The following is a 23288-nucleotide window of genomic DNA, read 5'->3' as shown; positions in this document are numbered from 1 at the left end:
AGGAAGGAAGGAAGGAAGGAAGGAAGGAAGGAAGGAAGGAAGGAAGGGAGGGAATAGCTCCTATTTCTCAGTGAAGCCTTCCTTTTCTACAGTTAACATCTCAAACACTTCCCCATGAATCTGAAGTCCCTTTTACTGTGTTATTCTCCTTCACAACATATACAGCAATCCATGACAGTGAACTCCTTCATAGATAGATAGATGATAGACAGATAGATGATACATGTTTGTGCATGTGCGTGCATGTACCCATTCATCTTCTGCTCGCTCCACTACAATCTAAGTCTAAAAATAAATACTGTTTTGTAATTTATATTTAGCTATATTCTCAGTTTAGAAGAGAGCCTAGCAGCAGTAAATGGAGAACAAACCTTGGAAATACAGAATCATACTATCGCAAGGATATCCTTTATATACAATGTATTTAAATCATTCAGGGAATTAGTATCTAGAATGCACAAAAACTAAAGAAATTTTAAACATAAAAAAACAATCAAATTTTAAAATGGGCTATAGATCTGAATAGAGTTCTCAAAAGACATAAAATAATTATTTTAAGCATATTAAACATCAATAGATATTGATCCATATTACAACTACTATCAATTATATCTCATACCAGTCAAAATGGCTATTATTAAACAAGAAAATAACAAATGCTGTGTGTGTGTGTGTGTGTGTGTGTGTGTGTGTAAAAGATAACCCAGGCATAAAAAACTTGTCACATATTCTCTCTCATGGAAGGATCACAGCTTTGAATCTTCAGATTTATGTATTTAACTTGGAGTATTTGTATAAGCAAAAAAAGAAGAAAGGAGCCACTAGGCTAGGGGATTCTTTAGGGAAACAGTGGATAGTAAAACATAAATAATAGAAAGGTGGACTGGGAGAACCCCAGGGTAGAAATATTTACTCTGAGGAGGACTGGGAGATAATAGGGTGGAGAGACGATTAAACAAGGTGAAAGGTATATGAAAACCCATACAGAAGTAAGTCCTAATTGGTGTATAAAAGCTTATAAGATTTTTTTTTTAAAACCTGGAAAGGAGATACTTTGCATGGCCAGATAATGTTTTTCACAAAAGCCCAGAGTTATTAAACAAAATTTTCAGTGCCAGAAATGAAATATGTCCTTATGAATTATTGGTCAGCTAAGCCCTCAGCAACCCTAAAAACAATGGAGGTTCCTGCCATTTCTTCTTAATTACAAACCAGAACAAACTGATAATGCTCTGTTGCTGAAGACATAACACAACATTCATTACAAAATATAGATCAGTCAAGGAGGAACTAATTAGAAAGCTTCCTCCCTGCTGGCTAGCTTTCAGAATCCTGAAAGGCATATGCAAGGCCCTGGAGACAAAATGGCATCAATCATCTAAGCAGACATGAGCCCTATGAACTGCAGTGTTAACCTGCTAGGCAAGATGTGCCTACAGGTGCAACAATGGCACAACTGTTATTAGAATAACCAACCAGTCTCTCATTGGATTTGAGGTCTCCTTCACAGGAGTAAATTCATGTCTGGTATTTTATAAAAACCAGAGGCTGAGAGGGTCTTAAACCTTGAGAACTTGGAAGGCATATGCTATTATTATGTTGCTAAACTGACAAGGCCTCATACTGCCTTCTAAATACTTATATCCACAGAAAAAGAGCATCCTCAGCCTTATCCACAGATAAATTTCTCTTTGCAATAAATGGCAATGAATACATGAACTCATAGATGCCCTAGGTTTGAGAATTAGTGGCAACTGATTGCTCCATCCTAAATAGAGCATTTATACCATCTTATTTCCATTTCAGGAAACATTGCAGAAGGGAAATGGAAGAGACATAAGAGCCAAAAGACAGAAAGAAGGGTTATCTTCCAGGAATGACACAGCCATGACAATCAGTTAACCACAACAGCTAAGGGTTCTCCTCTGAGCCTACCCAGGTATAGGTATATGAGTCCATCATGTTTCTGGGGTGGAGGCTCACGGGGCCTATGTCTACATAGAGAACTGGTGGATTACAGAGAGTGGTAGCCACTGTCTTCAGTTGTGTATCCAGAGATGAGCCCACAAAAATCTAATCGACAGTTCCAACTGATGGTTATGAACAAGTCTCTTATTAACCAAGTTCCCAAATAGTACAATTGTTCTGTTTGTCTGATAGAGGGTCATGTGTAGGTAGCTAGGCTGGCTTCAAGCTTGCCACAGAATACAGGACTATGTTAAACTCTAATGCCCTGGCTCCAATGCAGTATGCGAGATAACAAGTACTACCACTTCCATATCAGAGTCAACATTTTAGGCAATGGGAGTGGAAAATTACTCCTTTAAATTCAAGAATTTCTTTAAAACTAGTAGAAAAATTATTTTCAAAAAAGAAAAAATATTATAATGCTACTTGAGAATTTTTATGAGACTAAAGATGAAAGCAGCCATAAATAAACTTTAATTGAACAGTTGAAAAAGATGGTTGAAAATGCGTGCAATTCATAGCCAGGGGGGGTGGCACAGGAGCCAGGTGAGGTGGCACATGCCTTTAATCCCAGCACTTAGGGAGGCAGTGGCAGACAAACTTTGTGAGTTCAAGGCCACCCTGGTCTAAAAACCTAGTCCAAGGAAGCCAAGGCTACTCAGAGAGACTCATATCTCAGGGGAGAAAAAAAATTAAGAGAAAATATGTGAAAATCAGAGTATACACGAAAAGAGAACAATGAGGAAAAGTAATGCATATGGAAATAAATGATGAAATGGGCAGAGTATACAAAAAAAGAGAACAAGTAGGAGAAGTAATCATGGAAATAAAATGACAAAATGGGCAGAGCGACATGAGTACAAATCATTGGGTAGCATTGAACAGATAATAAAGAAAACCAACTCTAAACATGATAAAAATTTACTCTCTGGAAATTAACGCTAAATTTATATAGCATAATATCTATATAAAATAGTTTTTTCCTCACTACCTCAATCAAATTTAGAAATTACTACAAGGACATTTATCTGCAAACATTACCATGCAGTTAAGCTAAGCCTTTCAAAAAGAAAGCACAAAGGCCATTCTAATATAGTTCAATTTACATACCCCCAGATCAGTGAGATACACCAAAAAACATTTAGCATTTTTAATGAATTTTAACAGTTCAGTATGGAATACTTAAGAGCCCACAAATAGTGTTTCACTTAAACAAGATGCATGTAATAAACTAAAATGAAATTTTATTTTATAGAAGTTATTAATCTGATTCACACCTCTAACAGCTTACATAAGCAAAAGACACTGCAACTGAGAACATTCTGTTCTTATTACTCTGTGATTATGGAGAACCTAAGCATGATCGTGACACTGTCAGGCTTTTGCTTCCCAAGATGCTTCCACATTAAAAGTAGGAAAGGGACCTTTTTACTTTAACTATTAAACTAAAACTTAGTTTATTAACAGGAAAAAAAAAAGTCTGGTAATATTATTTTAGTAGAAAAGAACATTTCCTTAAAAAAATACACTGTTAATGTGTACTTTAAAAGAGAAAAGTAATAGTTATTGAAAAATAACTTCCACATTTTGCAGCATGATCATTTGCGAATGCCAATATTTAATGCCAAGCTTACAAAATAAAGGAAAATTTATTACACAAAGATAGACACAGTGATTATTTCACATCTCATATAACATGAATCTTTCTCTAAACCTACTGAATTTTTACATTAAATTTAAAGTAGGAATTATCAAATTTATAAAACAAAGTGCTTTAATTTTAGGTTTTCTATATGGAAAATGTATAAAATTAATTTAAAAAACACTCTCTACATAGCAAACTGTGATTTGTGCTCTAAATCTGGAGACCAAAGGATGTTTCCTGTGAGTTTCCAACAAGCCAGAAATTTTATAGTCAAAAGACAAAATATGAATGGTATCAAGAGCCTAAAAAATAAACCCTTTAAATGTCCTTCTTCAGAAACTGAATAAAGTGATAAAATTTTACTTTAAATTTCAAAAAAAACCAAACTTATAAAGGTTGTCTTTCCTTCTTATTTAGAGACAGGGTGAAACTATGTAGCCCCAGCTGGCCTGCAAATTGATATGAAGACCACACTGTCCTTGAACTCACACAGATCTGCTGGCATCTATCCATTAAGTTCTAGGATTAAAGGCATATGCCAAAATATGCAGCTTCAATATACAGATTTGCAGAATAAGGAAGTAGGCTTGAAGCCAATAATTTTGATTTTCCAAAGGACAACGATATGGATTGTCAAAAGGATGCTAAAATTTAGACTTCCATGCTTTCCTGTAAGAAGCCATGTTTCAAACTAAAGCAAGGTATGACCTATCTATGGCACACAATAACATTTTCTTTACTATTACATCACAAGTACCAAGAGTATCTAAAATTTAAAAGGCTGACTTAAACAAGCACTTACTGAACTAAATGAATCAATGAATGAACAACATTATTATCTATTACCAAAGGTTACCTACTAGAACTATGCAATCAAAGGTGAGAATCAAAAGAATGAAGATATCTTCAAGCTCCTCAATAACATGAATCAAGATATTAAGAACCCTATGTAAAAGATCACAGAAATTATCTATATGCAAAGTTTTTTGTATTAAATAAATCAATTTCATTGTCATATGAATTCATATCATAAAATAAAAAAAGTTGTCAGGAGCAGCAAAAATCATTTAATCTAGTCCAACCATCATTTTACATATATGACGACTATGTATTCATTTCAAAAGCTTAGCATTTCACAATATAAATTATTATGTATGTATGCATACAATAACAATTAGAAAAAAAGAGGCCATCAATTTAAAAGAAAGGAGTATGTATATGGGAATATTTGGAAGAAGGAGAATATTTGGAAGAAAGGAGCAATGTTGTAATTCAATTATAAACTCAAAAAAAAAGCAAATGTTTTGTTTAGAGTTTAAGTCTAAGAACAAATCCTAAACTTTGTAATTCCAAATTTCCAAAAATGTATACAAACTTTCTAGTCTTCTGATAAAAACAGAAACAAACAAAAAAACAAAAGCAAGTAATATTTTAAAACAGCAGGAAGAACTTTGGTAACGTGTAGGGGAAAAAACATACTGTGTAGACATAAGGGTATAGAGACAGCTCAGCGGTCAGAGTAGCACTGGCTACTGTTACAGGGCACCCAGGTCTAATTCTAAGCACCCACTCATGGACACTGTCACCACTCTATAACTCCAGTTTCAGGGGTTCTAGCGCCCTCTTCTGGACTGTGTGAGCACCAGGAATGCATGAGGTGCACAAATACAAGTAGACAAGACACTCATTAAAACATAAAATTAAATTTAAAAAAAACCTACTTCAAAGAATACAAGAGTCAATGAATGCCTATTACAATGTAAAGTGCACTGGATTCTATTAAACAAATATAAACACTGGGTGAAATGAGATAACGTAAAAGAAAACCTTTTTTTGTCATCATCTTAACAGACTGGCCATCAACACTGTTCATCTTTTACACCAATTGTCTTATTTTGTAAGAACTGTACAGAAGAATTAGGATACTTACAGGCATTGAATTATTATATCAATGCAAGAGCACTTTTATTTTTAAATTTAGCATTGTTAACGCACAATAAAAATTTTCTCCTGAATTGAAAATCACTTTATATGGACCAAAGCATTTTATTTGGAATAAACATTTTTGAAAATTGGACTTACTGGAATAGAGATTTTTTTCAAATTACAGTCCTCTTCCAGGAGATCATAAACATATTTTGTGATGATCTGAGGAGGAAAGAAATAAAATATTTAAAATATTAAAATGAGATGACAGATTTCTGTTAATAAATTATTAGAGGTTATTATTGTTTCTTCTCCTTCAAATGCTCTGGCATCACACAGCCTCTTAATAAATGGTGTTATGTTTTACCTTCTGCAGTTGTATGCATGGCTACTATGGGTTAAAATGAGTTTTACATGTTAACAGAAAACACATAACACTTTCTCTTTTGGAAATGAAATTTTCCAGTGTTTTTAGAAACTGCTTCACTTACAATTTCTCCATTGATGTTATACATAATGTAATTTATCAGAGAAGTGGGATCTCCATACCATTTGAGAAAGTATTATGAGAAGAAAAGGAAAATCAACCAGTCCAGGACAAGTACAGTCAATACTGTGTCTAGAACCATGCACTCCTCAAAGATGGCCACCCCAAGTCCTGAAAATTTGTATGTGTAAGCTCATAAACCCCCATATATGACTGTTGTTAAGGTCCTTGAGAAAAAGATGAGCTGAAATTAGTGAGATGGTTCAACTCAAGTCATTCATGTTCTTAAAAGTAGAAAGCTATAGAACTATGGTGTGTTATAGAGAGGTCATACAGAAAGGACTCAACTGGCTTTTTTGGGTTAGAAAGTTAAGAACAGAGTCAAAGAGCTATGTCGTCTGGAGATCTATAGTTTGCAGTCAATACCAACATGAGAGTTCAATGCTATCCATTCAAGGAACTGAATTCTGCCAACAATATAAAATCCAGGACATTGATTCTCTCTTTTAGCCCAAAACTGCTTATCCATACCTTCATTTTACTCTGCTAAGTCTCCTTCTGATCCACAGAAATACAACATAATAAACTGTACTGCTTCTAGCCAGGAAATGGTATTAATGGTATTTTGTTACAACAGCAGTATGAAACATATTATTTATTTGGTAGGCAAAGAGCAAAAATAGCAAGGCTTAGGAATAGGAGCGAAAGTTTCATAGGCAGTTTGAATGGTCATTCTAATAGTATTTTTCCTCCCAAAGACAACTGTAGTTACCTAGGCAAAATATCTAATAACTAATTTCAGTGGCAACATGACAGGTTTTGTAAAACAAAATGAGGTTAGGAAGGAAGGAAGGAAGGAAGGAAGGAAGGAAGGAAGGAAGGAAGGAAGGAAGGAAGGAAGGAAGGAAAAAACAAAAGATATTGATTGTTTTGGTGCCATATTCAGCTCAGTAATCTAACACAGACTTTTAGTCTGCCTTCCTTAAGGAGGCTAAAACTCTTTTATGTACATACATTCATTTTATTTTAAAAACAGTTTCATATATGTATGTGAAAAAAATCTCTATTATCAGTCATTTTAAAGGTGATAACACATTTATCTAGTTATTAGTCTAATAATATCTTTGTAATTTAATATGGTAACTAATATTATGTTCCCTATAATTTCACTAGAAGACAGTGAAAATATACACTCCAAATAATACTAAAAAAAACCATGTAACTCAAACTTAAAACTATGTAAGAAGCAACACAAGAGTGATTTATCACTTCAAGAGACATGACTTAAATAAATGAGATTAGTTAAAACAAATTCTGACAGTCCTGCAAACTTTTTTATATAATTTATTTTATTTTTATATTATTCTTATTTTATTTGCATTGGTGTACAGGTGTCAGATCCTTTAGAACTGGAATTACAGATAGGTGTGAATTGTCATGTGGATCCTGTCCTTTGGAAGCACAGACAGTACTCTGGAACCATCATTCCATGGAACCATCACTCCAACCCCAACTCCTGCAATCCTTAACATATCATTATAGATAAAGTATAACAACACCAATTAAACTCACATAAATTCAACAAAACCAATTAAAGCCATATAAAATCATGACTATGCAAAATAATTGAGACATAATTTAAGAAAAAATAGCATTTGGCAATTTAAACCTTCTATCAATATAAATATAACACAGACAATTCTTTATTTTCATATTATAATTCAAAAATTTAAATTTGCTTATACTTGGCCTATTGGACAAGTGTCTCCAGAAACACTGTAGGTCCATAGTGCATTCTAGAAGTAAGCCCTCTCTCAAGGGGAGGGAGTAACATATTTTACATATTCTCCAGCTTTCTGTCTTTCCTAATAAGGCATAATTTTAAGGGAACCTACATTACCAGAGCCTCACTGATCTGTAGAGTAAGAACATGGCTACTTTACATCACATAAAGAACCTGAAGACAACCATGCAGACAATGATACAAGAAAAAAGTTTCACCTCCTACAACCCTATGACAGCCAAGTAATACATAAAAACAGACCTATTAGAATTACACCAGACATCTCAAAAGAGACGTTAAAAGCCAGAAGGGCCTGGACAGATACCTTACAGATCCTAAGAGACCACAAATGCCAACCCAGACTACTATACTCAGTAAAACTTTTAATCAACATAGATGGAAAAAACAAATGACAAAACTAAATTTAAACAATATCTTTCAACTAACCCAGCTCTACAGAGGATACTATAAGGAAAACTTCAACACAACCAGGGTAACTACACCCAAGAGAACACAGGAAATAAATAATTTCACACCAGTAAAAACAAAAGAAGGAAAGCATACACACTCACACTATCACTACCGAAATCAAAATTACAAAAATCATCAATCACTGTTCATTAATAACTCTCAACACCAATGGCCCCAATTCCCCAATAAAAAGACACCAGTTAGCAGAGTGAATATGAAAATAGGATCCATCATCTGCTACATAAAAGAAACACCTCAGCAACAAAGATCGACATTACCATCAAAGTAAAAAGCTGGAAAAGGTTTTCCAAACAAACACAAGAAACAAGCAGGAGTAACTACTCTAATATGAAATAAATAGACTTTCAAACACAAGTAATCAAAAGACATGGGGAACGGTACTACATACTCATCAAAGGAAAAATCCACCAAGACGACATCTTAATTCTGAAGATCTATGTCCCAAATGCAAGGGCACAGGCATTCATTAAAACAAACAAACAAAAAACAACAACAAAAACACTACTAAAATGTAAATCACACATTGAACCGGGAGACTTCAACACCCCATTCTCACCAAAGGATAGGTCAACAGAACAGAAACTAAACACAGAAAAAATGAAACTAACATCATGAATCAAATGGACATAACACATACCTATGGATCATTTTACCAAAACACAAAAGAGTGTACCTTCTCCGCACCTCATGGATCCTTCTCCAAAACTGAGCAGATGCTCTGTCCAAAGCGTCAACAGTTATACAAGAAGATTGAAATAACACCTTGTATTCTATCAGACCACTATAGATTAAAGCTGGAATTCAACAACAACAGAAACAATAGTAAGCCTACTAACTCCTGCAAACTGAACAATTCTCTACTCAGTGACCATTGTGTCATGAATGAAATTTAAAAAAAAAAAAAGACTAGATTTCAATGAAAATGAAAGTACAACATACCAAAACTTATGGGACACAGTGAAAACAGAGCTCAGGAAACTTCATAGCACTAGGCACCGTCATAAAGAAATTGGAGAAATCACATAGTAGTAACTTAACAGTTCATCTGAAAGCTCTACAACAAAATTTAGAAGCAAACACAACAAAAAGGAATAGATGGCAAGAAATAATCTAACTCAGGGCTGAAATCAATAACTTAGAAACAAGGATAAAAATACAAAGAATCAACAAAACCAAAAGTTAGTTCTTTAAGAAAATCAATAATATAGACAAACCCTTAGCCAAACTAACTAAAAGGCAGAGAGATAATATCCAAATTAACAAAATCAGAAACGAAAACGGAACATAACAACAGACACTGAAGAACTCCAAAATCTCTTAAGGTCCTACTTTAAAAGGCAATATTCCATAAAACTAGAAAATATAAATGAAATCGACAATTTTCTTGATAGATTCCATGTACAAAAGTTAAATCAAAATCAAGTTAACAATCTAAAAAAGTCATATAACCCCTAAGGAAATAGAAACAGTCATTAAAAGTCTCCTAACAAATTATAGTCAGGGCCCAATGGTTTCAGTCCAGAATTCTATCAGATGTTCAAAGAAGAGCCAATGGCAATCTAATACTCCTCAAACTATTCCACAAAATAAAAACTGAAGGAACATTGCCAAACTCATTTTTTTAACTTTTATTAATTACACTTTATTCATTTTATATCCTCCCATAAGCCCCTCCCTTCTCCCCTCCCAGTACCCCCTCCCCCCTTTCTGCATGCATGCCCCTCCCCAAGTCCACTGATAGGGCAGGTCCTCCTCTCCTTATTTCTGATCTTAGTCTATCAGTTCTCATCAGAAGTGGCTGCATTGTCAGGGTTCTAGGTTATCTCCACGGATAGTCCCTGGTTGGAGTATGAGTCTCTGGGAAGTTCCCTGTGTTCAAATTATCTTGTTCTGTTGCTCTCCTTGTGGAGTTTCTGTCCTCTCCAGCTCTTACTATTTCCCACTTCTTACATAAAATTCCATTCACTCTGCCTGTCAGTTGGCCATCAGGCTCAGCATCTGCTTTGACAGTCTGCACAGCAGAGGCTTTCACAGGCCCTCTGTGGCAGGTTCCGAGGTTGCTTCCTGTTTTCTTCCTCTGGCTTTCAGAGGCCCTCTGTAGCAGGTTCCTAGGTTGTTTCCTGTTTTCTTTTTCTTCTGATGTCTATCCTCTTTGCCTTTCAGGATGGGGATTGAACGTTTTACTTAGGGTCCTCTCCTTTGCTTAGTTTGTTTAGATATACAGATTTTAGTGGGTTTATTCTATGTTGTATGTTTATATGAGTGAGTATATACCATGTGTGTCTTTTTGCTTCTGGGACAACTCACTCAGGATGATCCTTTCCAAGTCCCACCATTTACCTGCAAATTTCAAGATTTCCTTATTTTTCATTGATGAGTAATACTCCGTTGTATAGATGTACCACAGTTTCTGCATCCATTCTTCAGTTGAGGGGCATCTGGGCTGTTTCCAGCTTCTGGCTATTACAAGTAAAGCTGCTACAAACATGATTGAGCAAATGTCCTTTTTGTGTACTTGAGCCTCTTTTGGGTATATGCCTAGGAGTGGTATGGCTGGATCTTGAGGAAGCGCTATTCCTAGTTGTCTGAGAAAGGGCCAGATTGATTTCCAGAGTGGTTGTACAAGTTTACATTCCCACCAGCAGTGGAGAAGGGTTCCCCTTTCTCCACAACCTCTCCAGCATGTGTTGTCCCTTGAGATTTTCATCTTGGCCATTCTGATGCGTGTAAGGTGAAATCTCAGGGTTGTTTTGATTTGCATTTCCCTAATGGCTAATGAGGTTGAGCATTTCTTTAAGTGCTTCTCTGCCATTCGATATTCCTCTACAGAGAATTCTCTCTTTAGCTCTGTTCCCCATTTTTTAAGTGGATGACTTGGTTTGCTGCTTTTCAGCTTCTTTAGTTCTTTATATATACTGGATATGAGTCCTCTGTCAGATAAAGGGTTGGTGATGATTCTTTCCCAATCTGTAGTCAGTCGCTTTGTTTTGATGATGGTGTCCTTTGCTTTACAGAAGCTTTTCAATTTCATGAGGTCCCATTTATTGATTGTTGCTCTTAGAGCCTGTGCAGTGGCTGTTCTGTTCAGGAAGTTTTCTCCTGTACCAATGAGTTCTAGGGTATTCCCCACTTTTTTTTCTAGCTGATTTAATGTGTCTGGTTTTATGTTGAGGTCTTTGATCCACTTGGACTTCAGTTTTGTGCAGGGTGATAAGTATGGATCTATTTTTATTTTTCTACATGTAGACATCCAGTTGGACCAGCACCATTTGTTGAAGATGCTATCTTTTTTCCATTGTATGGTTTTGGCATCTTTGTCAAAAATCAGGTATCCATAAGTGTGTGGGTTTATTTCTGGGTCTTCTGTTCAGTTCCATTGATCCACCATTCTGTTTCTATGCCAGTACCATGCAGTTTTTATAACTGTTGCTCTATAGTACAGGTTGAGATCAGGGATAGAGATACCTCCAGAAGATCTTTTATTGTAGAGGATTGTTTTAGCAATTCTCGGTTTCTTGTTATTCCATACGAAGTTGAGAATTTTTCTTTCCAGGTCTGTAAAGAATTGTGTTGGCAATTTGATGGGAATTGCATTAAATCTGTAGATTGCTTTTGGTAAGATGGCCATTTTTACTATGTTAATCCTGCCAAGCCATGAGCATGGAAGATCTTTCCATCTTCTGATGTCTTCTTCTAATTCTTTCTTCAGAGACTTGAAATTATTTTCATACAAGTCTTTGACTTCCTTGGTTAAGGTTACTCTGAGGTACCTTATGTCATTTGTGGCTATTGTGAAGGGTGTTGTTTCCCTAATTTCTTTCTCAGCCCTTTTGTCTTTTGTATACAGGAGGGCTACTGAGTTTTTTGAGTTAATTTTGTATCCGGCCACTTTGCTGAAGGTGTTTATCAGCTGTAGGAGTTCCCTGGTAGAGTTTTGGGGGTCATTCAGGTATACTATCATATCATCTGCAAATAGTGATAATTTGACTTCTTCCTTCCCAATTTGTATCCCCTTGATCTCCTTCAACTGTCCTATTGCTCTAGCAAGGACTTCCAGCACTATGTTGAAGAGATATGGAGACAGTGGGCAGCCTTGTCTTGTCCCTGATTTCCGTGGGATTGCTTTAAGTTTCTCTCCGTTCAGTTTGATATTGGCTATAGGCTTGCTGTATATCGCCTTTACTATGTTTAGATATGTGCCTTGTATCCCTGAACTCTCCAGTACTTTAAACATGAATGGATGTTGGATTTTGTCAAATGCTTTTTCAGCATTTAGGGAGATGATCATGGGGTTTTTTTCTTTCAGTTTGTTAATATGGTGGATCACATTGATGGATTTCCGTATATTGAACCACCCCTGCATACCTGGGATGAAGCCTACTTGGTCATAGTGGATAATATCTTTGATGTGTTCTTGGATTCGGTTTGCAAGTATTTTGTTAAGTATTTTTGCATCAATGTTCATAAGGGAGATTGGCCTGAAATTCTCTTTCTTTGTTGAGTCTTTGTGAGGTTTAGGTACCAAGGTGACTGTGGCTTCATAGAATGAGTTTACCAAACTCATTTTATGAGGCAATGCTTAACCTGATACCTAAACTATACAAAGGCTTAACCAAGAAAGAAAGTTACACACCAATTTCCTTCATGAACATGGATGCAAAAATTCTCAATATATATATATTTATCACCGTGCACAAAACTAAAATCCAAATGAATCAAAAATTTCAACATAAAACCAGATACACTAAATCAATTAGAAGAGAAAGCTGAAATCAGCCTTGAACTCATTGGCACAGGAGACAACTTCCTGAGCAGAACAAAAACAGTTTAGCCTCTAAGATCAAAAAATAATAAACAGGCCTCATGAATCTGAAAAGTATCCATATAACAAAAGACACTGTTAATAAAACAAAATGGCAGCTTACAGAATGGAAAAGATCTTCACCATCCCTACATATAGTAGAAGGCTAATAACCAAAATATATAAAGAACTCAAGAATTTAAACACAAACAAATCAAATAATCCAATTAAAAAAATGGAATACATGGCTAAACAGAGAATTCTCAATAGAGGAATATCGAATGGATGAGAAGCGCTTAAAGAAATACTCAACATCCTTAGTCATCAGGGAAATGCAAATCAAAAGGACTCTGAGATTCCATTTTACACCCATCAGAATAAAAAGGATCAAAAACTCAAGTGACAGCACATGCTGGCAAGGTTGTGGAGAAAGGGGAACCCTCCTCAATTAACCAACCACTTTGGAAATCAATCTGGTGCTTTCTCAGAAAAATGGGAATAGCTCTAGCCCAATACCCAGCTATACCACTCCCCATCATATACCCAAAAGATGTTCCACCATATAACAATGACATTTGCTCAACTATCTTCATAGCAATTTTATTTGTAATAGCCAGAAACTAGAAACAACCTAGATATCCCTCAACCAAACAATGGATAAAGAAACTGTGTTACATTTACAGAATGGAATATTACTCAGCTATTAAAAAACAAGGAAACCATGAAATTTGCAGGCAGACAGATGGCACAAGAAAATATCGTCCGAAGTAAGGTAGTCGGATGCAAAAAGATACACAGTGTATGTACTGACTTATAAGTGTATATTAGCCATATAGTACAGGATAACCATACTATGATGTATACATTTAAAGAAGGTAAGTAACAAGGAGGACCCAAAGGAGGTTATTTAAATATCACTCAGAACTGGAAATAGAATAAATAGCAGAAGTGGTTGAAGAAGGGGAACAGGGTTGAAAAATGAGCATGGAGAGAAATAAGGGTATAGAACAGACTGGGAGATGGGGTGGGGAGGACAGCAAGATTGCAAAGAGAAGATAAACCATGGTTGGGGCCATCTCTGAGACAAACTGGAGACCTAGGAGAGGTTAGGCTCCTGGGAGGATATAGGGGTGACTCTAGCTGAAACTCTTAGTAGCAGGGGTCATGGAGACTGAAGAGACTACCATCTAAACTAGACTGGACTCTTAGTAGAGGTAGGGCAACACCAACACACTCACAAAAACATTGACCCAAAATTTACCCAGCCTACAAAATATGCAGGGATAACAATAGAGCAGAGACTGAGGGAATGTCCAACCAATGTCCAGCCCAACCTGAGACCCACTCTATAGGAGAGAGCCAACCTCTGACACTATTAATGTTAGATACTCTGCTATGCTTGCAGATAGGAGACTATCATAACTGTCCTCTGAGAAGCTCTACCTAGACAGAAACAGATGCTGAGAATCACAACCAAACATTGGGCAGAGCTCAGGATATCTTGAATAAGAATGAGGGAAGAATAGAAGGACCCAGAAGGGACAGGAGCTCTACTAGAAGACCAACAGAGACAAATAACCTGTGCCTAGAGAGACTTTAGGAGCACCAACCAAGGACCATGCATGAACTCGACCTGGGCCCCTTATACATACATGGATGATAGGTAGAATGGCCAACATGTGGATCTCCCAGAAAGGAGAGAGGAGGCTGTATCTGACATGGACGCTGTTGCCTGTTTTTCACCCACTTTCCCCTGGTGAGGCCGCTACTCCAGGCCACAGGGGAAGAAGATGAGCCAAGTCCTGATTCAACTTGATATTCTGGTCTCAGTTGGTAAGGGGTAGGCTCCTCTTATCTGAGGAGTAGGGGAGGGGGATAGGGAGAAGTGAGAGGGAGGGTGGAAATGGGAAGAGAGAATGGAGGGCCTATAATCAGGATGAAAAGTGAATAAATGAATGAATCAATTAATAAAAAAATATTAACAAAAATCTTTCAGTAGTAACAAAGTAAATTTAGCTTGGTTAATACAGAGCAATACCAATTTTTATTTAATACTTTTATTAACTATGAAAAATAAAAATTAGATTGGAAGAACTTTAATGCAAAAATAAATAAATAAATAAAACCGCCAGTATTGGTATTTCAACCATCAAAGCCCCTAGAGAAGATTTTTAAATGCTACGAGAATATTGACCTTAACGATAAAAGTAGATGAATAAAACCAAAATTATAAGGATTTAAATGAGTTCATGAAAAGTACTGTTTCCTGCAATCAAAGAAAAGTAACAAAAATATGATGTAATAGATTACTAGAATTAAAAAATGTGGAATAAGGCATCATAAGGAAATAATTTTAAAACACTTAAAAATAATTCTGAAGCATTTAAAAAAAACAGTTCAAAATATTTTTGTATAAATCATATTCCATCACTTTATTTACTTTGTAGTTTTAACTTTTTATTCTTCGTGGTTTCACATCATGTACCCCAGTCCCACACATCTCCCTGTCCCCTCATACCTGCCCGTTGTCCTTGCAACCTTCCTGCACACACACACACACACACACACACACACACACACACAAACATACACACACACGCAGCATAGAAAAGATCTTTCTGTAAAAGCTGTACTGTGTCACAGTGTGTCCCACAGTATATCCCTCTGTTCAGGAGCAAATGTTCATTGCAATGAGTCATTGCTCTGGTTTGAGATCTCTGGCTTCTGTCACACAATATTGATGTGCTGGTCTGAGTTGGTAAGAGGGAGGTTCCTCTTACCTGAGGAGTAGGGGAGGGAGGATGGGAATGAGAGGAGAGGAAAAGAAAACACCAAAAAATCACCAGAATCGATGCACATATGAACTCAGGGAGACAGGCAGCATGCACAGGTCCGCAATGTCTGCTGCACCAGGGCTCCCATTTATCCTGTTGTTGCCCTGTGTCATGGAGACACTGCAGCTTTGGATCAGCAAGATCCACCCCTTCACATGCTTCAACAAATCACAGATGATATAGACTTTGAGGAAGCCAACTCCAAGCCCTGAATGTGGGCTTGGGTAGTAGCTAGGTGAGTCAGCCTGCATCACCAGGATGAGCACTGCAGCCATTTCCACAGTGGGCCACCCAATGCCACTGTCAGCTGCAGGCAGACTCAGCTCTCATGCTCTCACAGCCACAGGGCCAGCACACCTCCACCCACGCCATCGGAGCCAGCTCCACTACGCTGTCCAGCAAAGGGCCAGGAACAGCTCTTCTGCTCTCATACGCTCAGGGCTGGCTAACCAATACATTCAACATCAGGACAATCTCCACTGTATTGGGTAGAGGCTTTCGTAGGTCCTCGGAAATGTGGACTTCCAGTTGGACCAGCACAATTTGTTGAAGATGCTATCTTTTTTCCATTATATGTTTTGGCATCTTTGTCAAAAATCAGGTGTTCGTAGTTATGAGGGTTTATTTCTGGGTCATCAATTTGTTTCCATTGCTTCATCAGTCCATTTCTATCCCAGTACCAGTACCATACAATTTCTATTACTGCTGCTTTCTATTACAGCCTGAGTACAGGGATGGCGATACCTCCTAAAGATCTTTTATTGTAGAGGACTGTTTTAGCTCCTCCAGAATTTGTTTTTCCATATAAAGTTGAGAATTGCTCTTTCAAGGACTTTAAAGAATTGTTTTGGCCCTTTGAAGGGAATTGCATTTAATCTGTAGATTGCTTTTGGTAAGATATTCATTATTACTATGTTAATCCCACTGAGCCATGAGCATGGGAGATCTTTCCATCTTCTAATATCTACTTCTATTTATTCCATTTTTTAAATTGATTATTTTTATTAATTAGAGTTTATTCACCTTGTATCTCAGCTGTGGCTCCTTCCATTTTATAATCCCAATCCTACTATCCCTCCCTCTTCTCCTCCCTTGACCCTTCCATAGTCCACTGATAGGGGAGGTCCTCCTCCCCTTCCATCTGACCCCAGTCTATCAGGTCTCATCAGGACTGACTGCATTGTCTTCCTCTGTGGCCTGGTAAGGCTGCTCCACACTCAGAGGGAGGTGATCAATGACCAAGCCACTGAGTTCATGCCAGTAACAGACCCTGTTCACATTACTAGGGAACTTACTTGGACACTGAGATATCATGGGCTACATCTGGGCAGATGTTCTAGGTTATCTCCATGCACAGTCCTTAGCTGGAGTATCAGTATCATAAAAGACAATTGAGTCCAGATTTTTTGGATTTGTGGTGCTCCTTGTGGAGCTCCTGTCCCCTCCAGGTCTTTCTATCTCCCCCTTATTTCATAAGATTACGTGCACTCTACCCCAAGTTTCCTGTGTTCTCCTTCCAATATCCACCCCGGTTGCCCTTCTGAGTGAGGATTGCTCATCTTACCCGGGGTCCTCGTTCAAGCACAGCTTCTTTAGGTGTACAGACTTTTATAGGTTTATCCTATATTTTATGTATAATATTCACTTATAAGTGAGTATATACCATGTGTGTCTTTCTGTTTCTGGGATACCTCACCCAGGATGATCTTTACTAGGTCCCACCATTTGCCTGCAAATTTCATGATTTCCTTATTTTACTTGCAGAGTAGTGTTCCACTGTGGAAATGTACCATAATTTCTGTATCCATTTCACCATAATGGACATCTGGGTTGTTTCCAAGTTCTAGTTATTACAAATAAAGCTGCTACAAACATGGTTAAACAAATGTCCTTGTTGTGTACTTGAGCATGTTTTGGATATATTCCTAGGGGTGGTATAGCTGGATCTTGAGGAAGCACTATTTCTAATTTTCTGAGAAAGCGCCAGATTGTACAAATTTACATTCCCAACAGCAATGGAGGAGGGTTCCCCTTTCTCCACATCCTCTCCAGTACGTGTGATCACTTGAGATTTTGATCTTACCATTCTGATGGGTGTAAGGTGAAATCTCAGGGTCATTTTGATTTGCATATCCCAGATGGCTAAGGATGTTGAGCATTTCTTTAAGTGTTTCTGTGCAATTTGAAATTCCTCTATTGAGAACTCTCTGTTTAAATCTATACCCAATTATGTAAAAGGATTACTTGACTTCTTGCTGTTTAACTCTTGAGTTCTTTACATATTCTAGATATTAGCCCTCTGTGAGATATAGGGTTGGTGAAGATCCTTTGCCAGTCTGTAGGCAGTCATTTTGTTCTGATGAGTGTCCTTTGCTTTACAAAAGCTTTTCAGTTTCATGAGGTCCCATTTATTGAGGGTTGATCTTAGAGCCTGTGCTGTTGGCATTCTGTTCAGAAAGTTGTCTCCTGTGTGAGTTCTACGCTCTTCCACACTTTTTCATCTAACCGATTTAGGATATCTTTTTTATGATGAGATCTTTGATCTACTTGGAATTCAGTTTTGTGCAGGGGATAAATATGGATCTATATGCATTTTTCTACAAATATACATCCAATTAGACTACCACTATTCGTTGAAGATGCTGCCTTTTTTCCATTGTATGGTTTTTGTAATCAAGTGTCTGTTGGTGTGTGGGTTTATTTCTGGGTCTTGAATTCGATTTCATTGATCCACCATTCTGTTCCTATGCCAGTACTATTTTTATTACTATTGTTCTGTAGTATACGTTGAGATCAGGGATGGAGATACCACTAGACAATCAGTTGTCATAAAGGATCGTTTTGACAATTCTGGGTTTTTTGTTTCTCAATATGAAGTTGAGAATTTTTCTTTCAAATTCTAAAAAGAATTGTGTTGGTATTTTGATGGGAATTGCATTGACTCCGTAGCTGGCTTTTGGCAGGATGGCCATTTTCACTATGTTAATCTTACAGATCCATGAGCACAGAAGATCTTTCTATCTTCTGATATCGTCTTCAATTTCTTTCTTCAGAGACTTGAAGTTTTTTTCAAACAAGTCTTTCACATGCTAAGTTAGAGTCACACCAAGGTACTTTATGTTATTAGTTGCTTTTGTGAAGGGTGCAGTTTCCTAAAATTATTTCTCAGCCCTTTTGTCTTTGGTATACAGGAGGGCTTCTGATTTTTTTTTTTTTGAGTTAATTTTGTATGCAGTCACTTTGCTGAAGGTGTTTATCGGCTGAAGGAGTTCTATAGATGAATTTTTGGAGTCACTCATGTAGACTGTCATATCCTCTGTAGAAAAGTGATATTTTTACTGCTTCCTTACCAATTTGTATCCCCTTGATCGCTTTTACTTGTCTTATTGCTCTACATAGGACTTCACGTACTACGTTGAAGAGATATGAAGAGAGTGGGCAGCCTTGTATCCCCTTGATCTCCTTTATTTGTCTTATTGCTCCAGCTAGGATTTCAAATACTATGATGAAGTGATATAGAGAGATTGAGCAACCTTGCTTTATCCCTGATTTCAATGGGACTGATTTAAGTTTCTCTCCATTGAATTTGATGTTGGCTATAGGCTTGCTGTACATTGCCTTTACTATGTTGAGGTATGTGCCTTGTATCCCTGATCTCTCCAAGACTTTGAACATGAATGGGTGTTGGATTTTATCAAATTCTATTTTGGCATCTAAGGAGATGATCATGTGTTTTTTTTTCTTTCAGTTTGTTTATATGATGGATTACATTGATGGATTTCAATATATTAAACCACCCATGCATGCCTGGGATGAAGCCTACTTGGTCATGGTTGATGATACCCTTTATATGTGCTTGGATTCAGATTGCAGTATTTTAATGAGTATTTTTGCATCAGTGTTCATGAGAGAGATAGGTCTGAAGTAATCTTTTTTAATTGGGTCTCTGTGTGGTTTAGGTATCAAGGTGACTGTGGCTTCACAGAATGAGTTGGTAATGTTCCTTCTGTTTCTATTTAGTAGAACACTTTGGAGGCATCACTTCATTGACAGTCTGGTAGAATTCTTCGCTGAAACCATCTGGCCCTGGGCTTCTTTTTTTTTTTTTTTTTTTTTGAGTCTTTTTTTGAGTCTTTTTTTATTTATTTAATTTTTAAAAAATTCTTTATTAATTACACTTTATTTACTTTGTATCCCCCTGTGGTTCCCTCCCTCCTCCTGTCCTTATCCCTCCCTTCCTCCACCTACTGCATGCATGCCCCTCCACAAGTCCACTGATAGGGAAGGTCTTCTTTTCCTTCCTTCTGATCCTCGTCAATTAGGTCTCATCAGGAGTGGCTGCATTGTCTTCTTCTGTGGCCTGGTAATGCTGCTTCCCCCTCAGGGGGAGGTAATTAAAGACCAGGCCAATGAGTTCATGTCAGAGACAGTCCCTGTTCCTATTACACTGGAGCCCACTTGAATGTTGAATTGCCATGGGGTACATCTGTGAGGGGTCATAGTTTATCTCCATGCATAGTCCTTGGTTGGAGTATCAGTTTTAGGAAAAACCGCTGTCTCAGATTTTCTGGTTCTGTTGCTCTCCTTGTGGAGTTCCTGTCCGCTCCAGATCTCACTCTTTCCCACTTCTTTCATAATGTTCCCAGCACTCTGCCCAAAGGTTGCCCCTAAGTCTCAGCATCTGCATTGATAGTCTGTAGGGCAGAGCCTTTCAGAGATCCTGTGTCAGGCTCATCCTGACTTGTTCCCTCTTTTCTCCTTCTTCTGATGTCCATCCTCTTTGCCATTTGGGATAGGAATTGAGCATTTTAGCAAGAGTCCTCCCTCTTGATTAGTTTCTTTAGGTGTACAGATTTTAGTAAGTTTATCCTATATTATATGTCTATATGAATGAGTATATACCATGTGCATCTTTCTGCTTCTGGGATAGCTCACTCGGGATGATCTTTTCCAGATCCCACCATTTGCCTGCAAATTTCATGATTTCCTTGTTTTTATTGCTGAGTAATATTGCATTGTGTAGATATACTACAATTTGTCCATCCATTCCTCCACTGAGGGGTATCTGGGCTGTTTCCAGCTTCTGGCTATTACAAATAAGGGTGCTACAAACATGGTTGAGCAAATGTCATTATTGTGTACTTGAGACTCTTTTGGGTATATGCCTAGGAGTGGTATGGCTAGATCTTGAGGAAGCTCTATTCCTAATTGTCTGACAATGCGCCAGATTGCTTTCCAGAGTGGTTGCACAAGTTTACATTCCCACCAGCAATGGAGGAGGGTTTCCCTTTTTCCACAACCTCTCCAGCATGTGTTGTCTCTTGAATTTTTGATCTTAGCCATTCTGATAGGTGTAAGGTGAAATCATAGGGCCGTTTTGATTTGCATTTCCCGAATGGCTAATGAACTTGAGCATTTCTTTAAGTGTGTCTATGCCATTCGATATTCCTCTATTGAGAATTCTCTGTTTAGCTGTGTACTCCATTTTTTAATTGTAGGCCTTTTGCTATTTTTGTCATTGAGGTCCAGCTTTAGTCCATGGTGATCAGATAGGATACAAAGGATTATGTCAATCTTCTTGTATCTGTTGAGTCTTGCTTTGAGATCATCTATATGGTCTATTTTGGAGAAGGTTCCATGAGGTGCTGAGAAGAAGGTAAATTCTTTTGTGTTTGGTGTAAGGTTCTGTAAATGTCTGTTAGGTCCCTTTGATTCATGACCTCTGTCAGAGACATTGTTTCTTCATTTAATTTCTTTTTTGTTGGCCTGTCCTTTGTTGAGAGTGGGGTCTTGAAGTCCCACTATTAATGTGTGGGGGTCTATGTGTGGTTTAAGTTTTATTAGTTTCTTTTACAAATGTGAGTGCCCTTGCATTTGGGGCATAGATGTTCAGGATTGTGATATCTTCCTAGTGAATTTTTCCCTTGATGAGTATGAAGTGTCCTTCTCTATCTCTTTTGATTAATTTTGGTTAAAAATCTATTTTATTAGATATTAGAATGGCTACTCCTATGTGCTTCTTGGGTCCATTTGCTTGGAAAACCATCTTCTAGCCGTTTACACTCGGGTAATGTCTATCTTTGTGATTTAGGTGTGTTTCTTGTGTGCAAGATTGTTGGGTCTTTTTTACACATCCATTCTGCTAGTTTGTGTCTTTTTATTGGAAAATTGAGTCCATTGATGTTGAGGGAGATTAATGACCAGTGGCTATTAGATCCTTTGATATTGATGTTGGCTATGGTAGTGTGTTTGTGTGTTTGGTTACTTTTTGTTTTGCTGTAGTGAGGTTATTTATTTCCTGTGTTTTCTTGAAAGTAGTTAGTTTTCTTGGGTTGTATTTTTCCTTCTAGTATCTTCTGTAATGCTGGATTTGTGTGTAGGTATTGTTGAAATTTGTTTTTGTCGTTGAATATCTTGAAGGGAGTCTTTTGATGATTGCTTCTCTTCCTTGGGGATATAGGACTATTCATTCTTTCAACCTGATCTTGATTTAGTTTTGGTAAATGGAATCCATTCAAGAAAATTGTCCATTTCCTTTAGATTTTCAAATTTTGTGGCATATAGGCTTTTGTAATAAGACGTAATGATTGTTTGTATTTCCTCAGTGTCTGTCATTATGCTACACTTTTCATTTCTGATTTTGTTGATTTGGATAGTTTCTCTCTGCCTTTTAGTTAGCTTGGCTATGGATTTGTCTATCTTGTTGATTATCTAAAGAACCAGCTCTTGGTTTCATTGATTCCTTGAATACTTTTATTTCTTCTAATTTATTGATTTCAGCCCTGAGTTTGATTATTTCCAGCTCTCTACTCCTCTTGGGTGTGCCTGCTTCTTTCTTCTAGGGCTTTCAGGTGAGCCATTAAGTTGCTTGAAGGAGCTGTCTCGAATTTCTTCTTGAAGCACTCAGTGCTATGAACCTTCCTCTCAGCACTGCTTTCAGTGTGTCCCACAAGTCTAGGTATGTTGTGCCTTCATTAACATTGAATTCTAGGAAGACTTTAATTTCTCCCTTTATTTCTTCCCTGACCCAGCTGTCAGTGAGCAATGAGTTGCTCAGTTACCATGTGTGTGTAGGCTTTTGCCATTTCTGTTGTTGAGTTCCAGCTTTAGTCCATGGTGGTCAGATAGGATACAAGGGATTATTTCAATCTTAAATCTGTTGAGGCTTGATTTGTGACCAACTATATGGTCTATTTTGGGGAAGGTTCCATGAGGTGTTGAGAAGAAGATAAATTCTTTTGTGTTAGGGTGAAAAGTTTTGTAGATGTCTCTTAGGGACATCTGATTCATGACCTCTGTTAGAGTCACTGTTTCTTTGTTTTGTTGACCTGTCCTTTGTTGACAGTGGGTTA

The 23288-nt window shown here is 37.2% G+C and overlaps 1 protein-coding gene across 3 annotated transcripts in view; it reads right to left on the bottom strand.

Moving 5' to 3' along the window:
- Fam172a (family with sequence similarity 172 member A) overlaps nt 1-23288 on the bottom strand; it is a 440570-nt gene that overhangs the window by 313355 nt on the left and 103927 nt on the right. For all 3 annotated transcript variants that reach the window (XM_055604043.1, XM_055604046.1, XM_055604045.1), the window contains one exon: nt 5696-5761. In XM_055604043.1, coding sequence (XP_055460018.1) covers nt 5696-5761 — 66 coding nt within the window. The remainder of the gene's footprint in view (nt 1-5695; nt 5762-23288) is intronic.

Source organism: Psammomys obesus, unplaced genomic scaffold, assembly GCF_907164565.1.
Source record: "Psammomys obesus unplaced genomic scaffold, mPsaObe1.curated_primary_1811, whole genome shotgun sequence".
In the NCBI taxonomy this organism is placed as follows: domain Eukaryota; kingdom Metazoa; phylum Chordata; class Mammalia; order Rodentia; family Muridae; genus Psammomys; species Psammomys obesus.
This window is presented reverse-complemented; position numbering and strand designations above follow the sequence as displayed.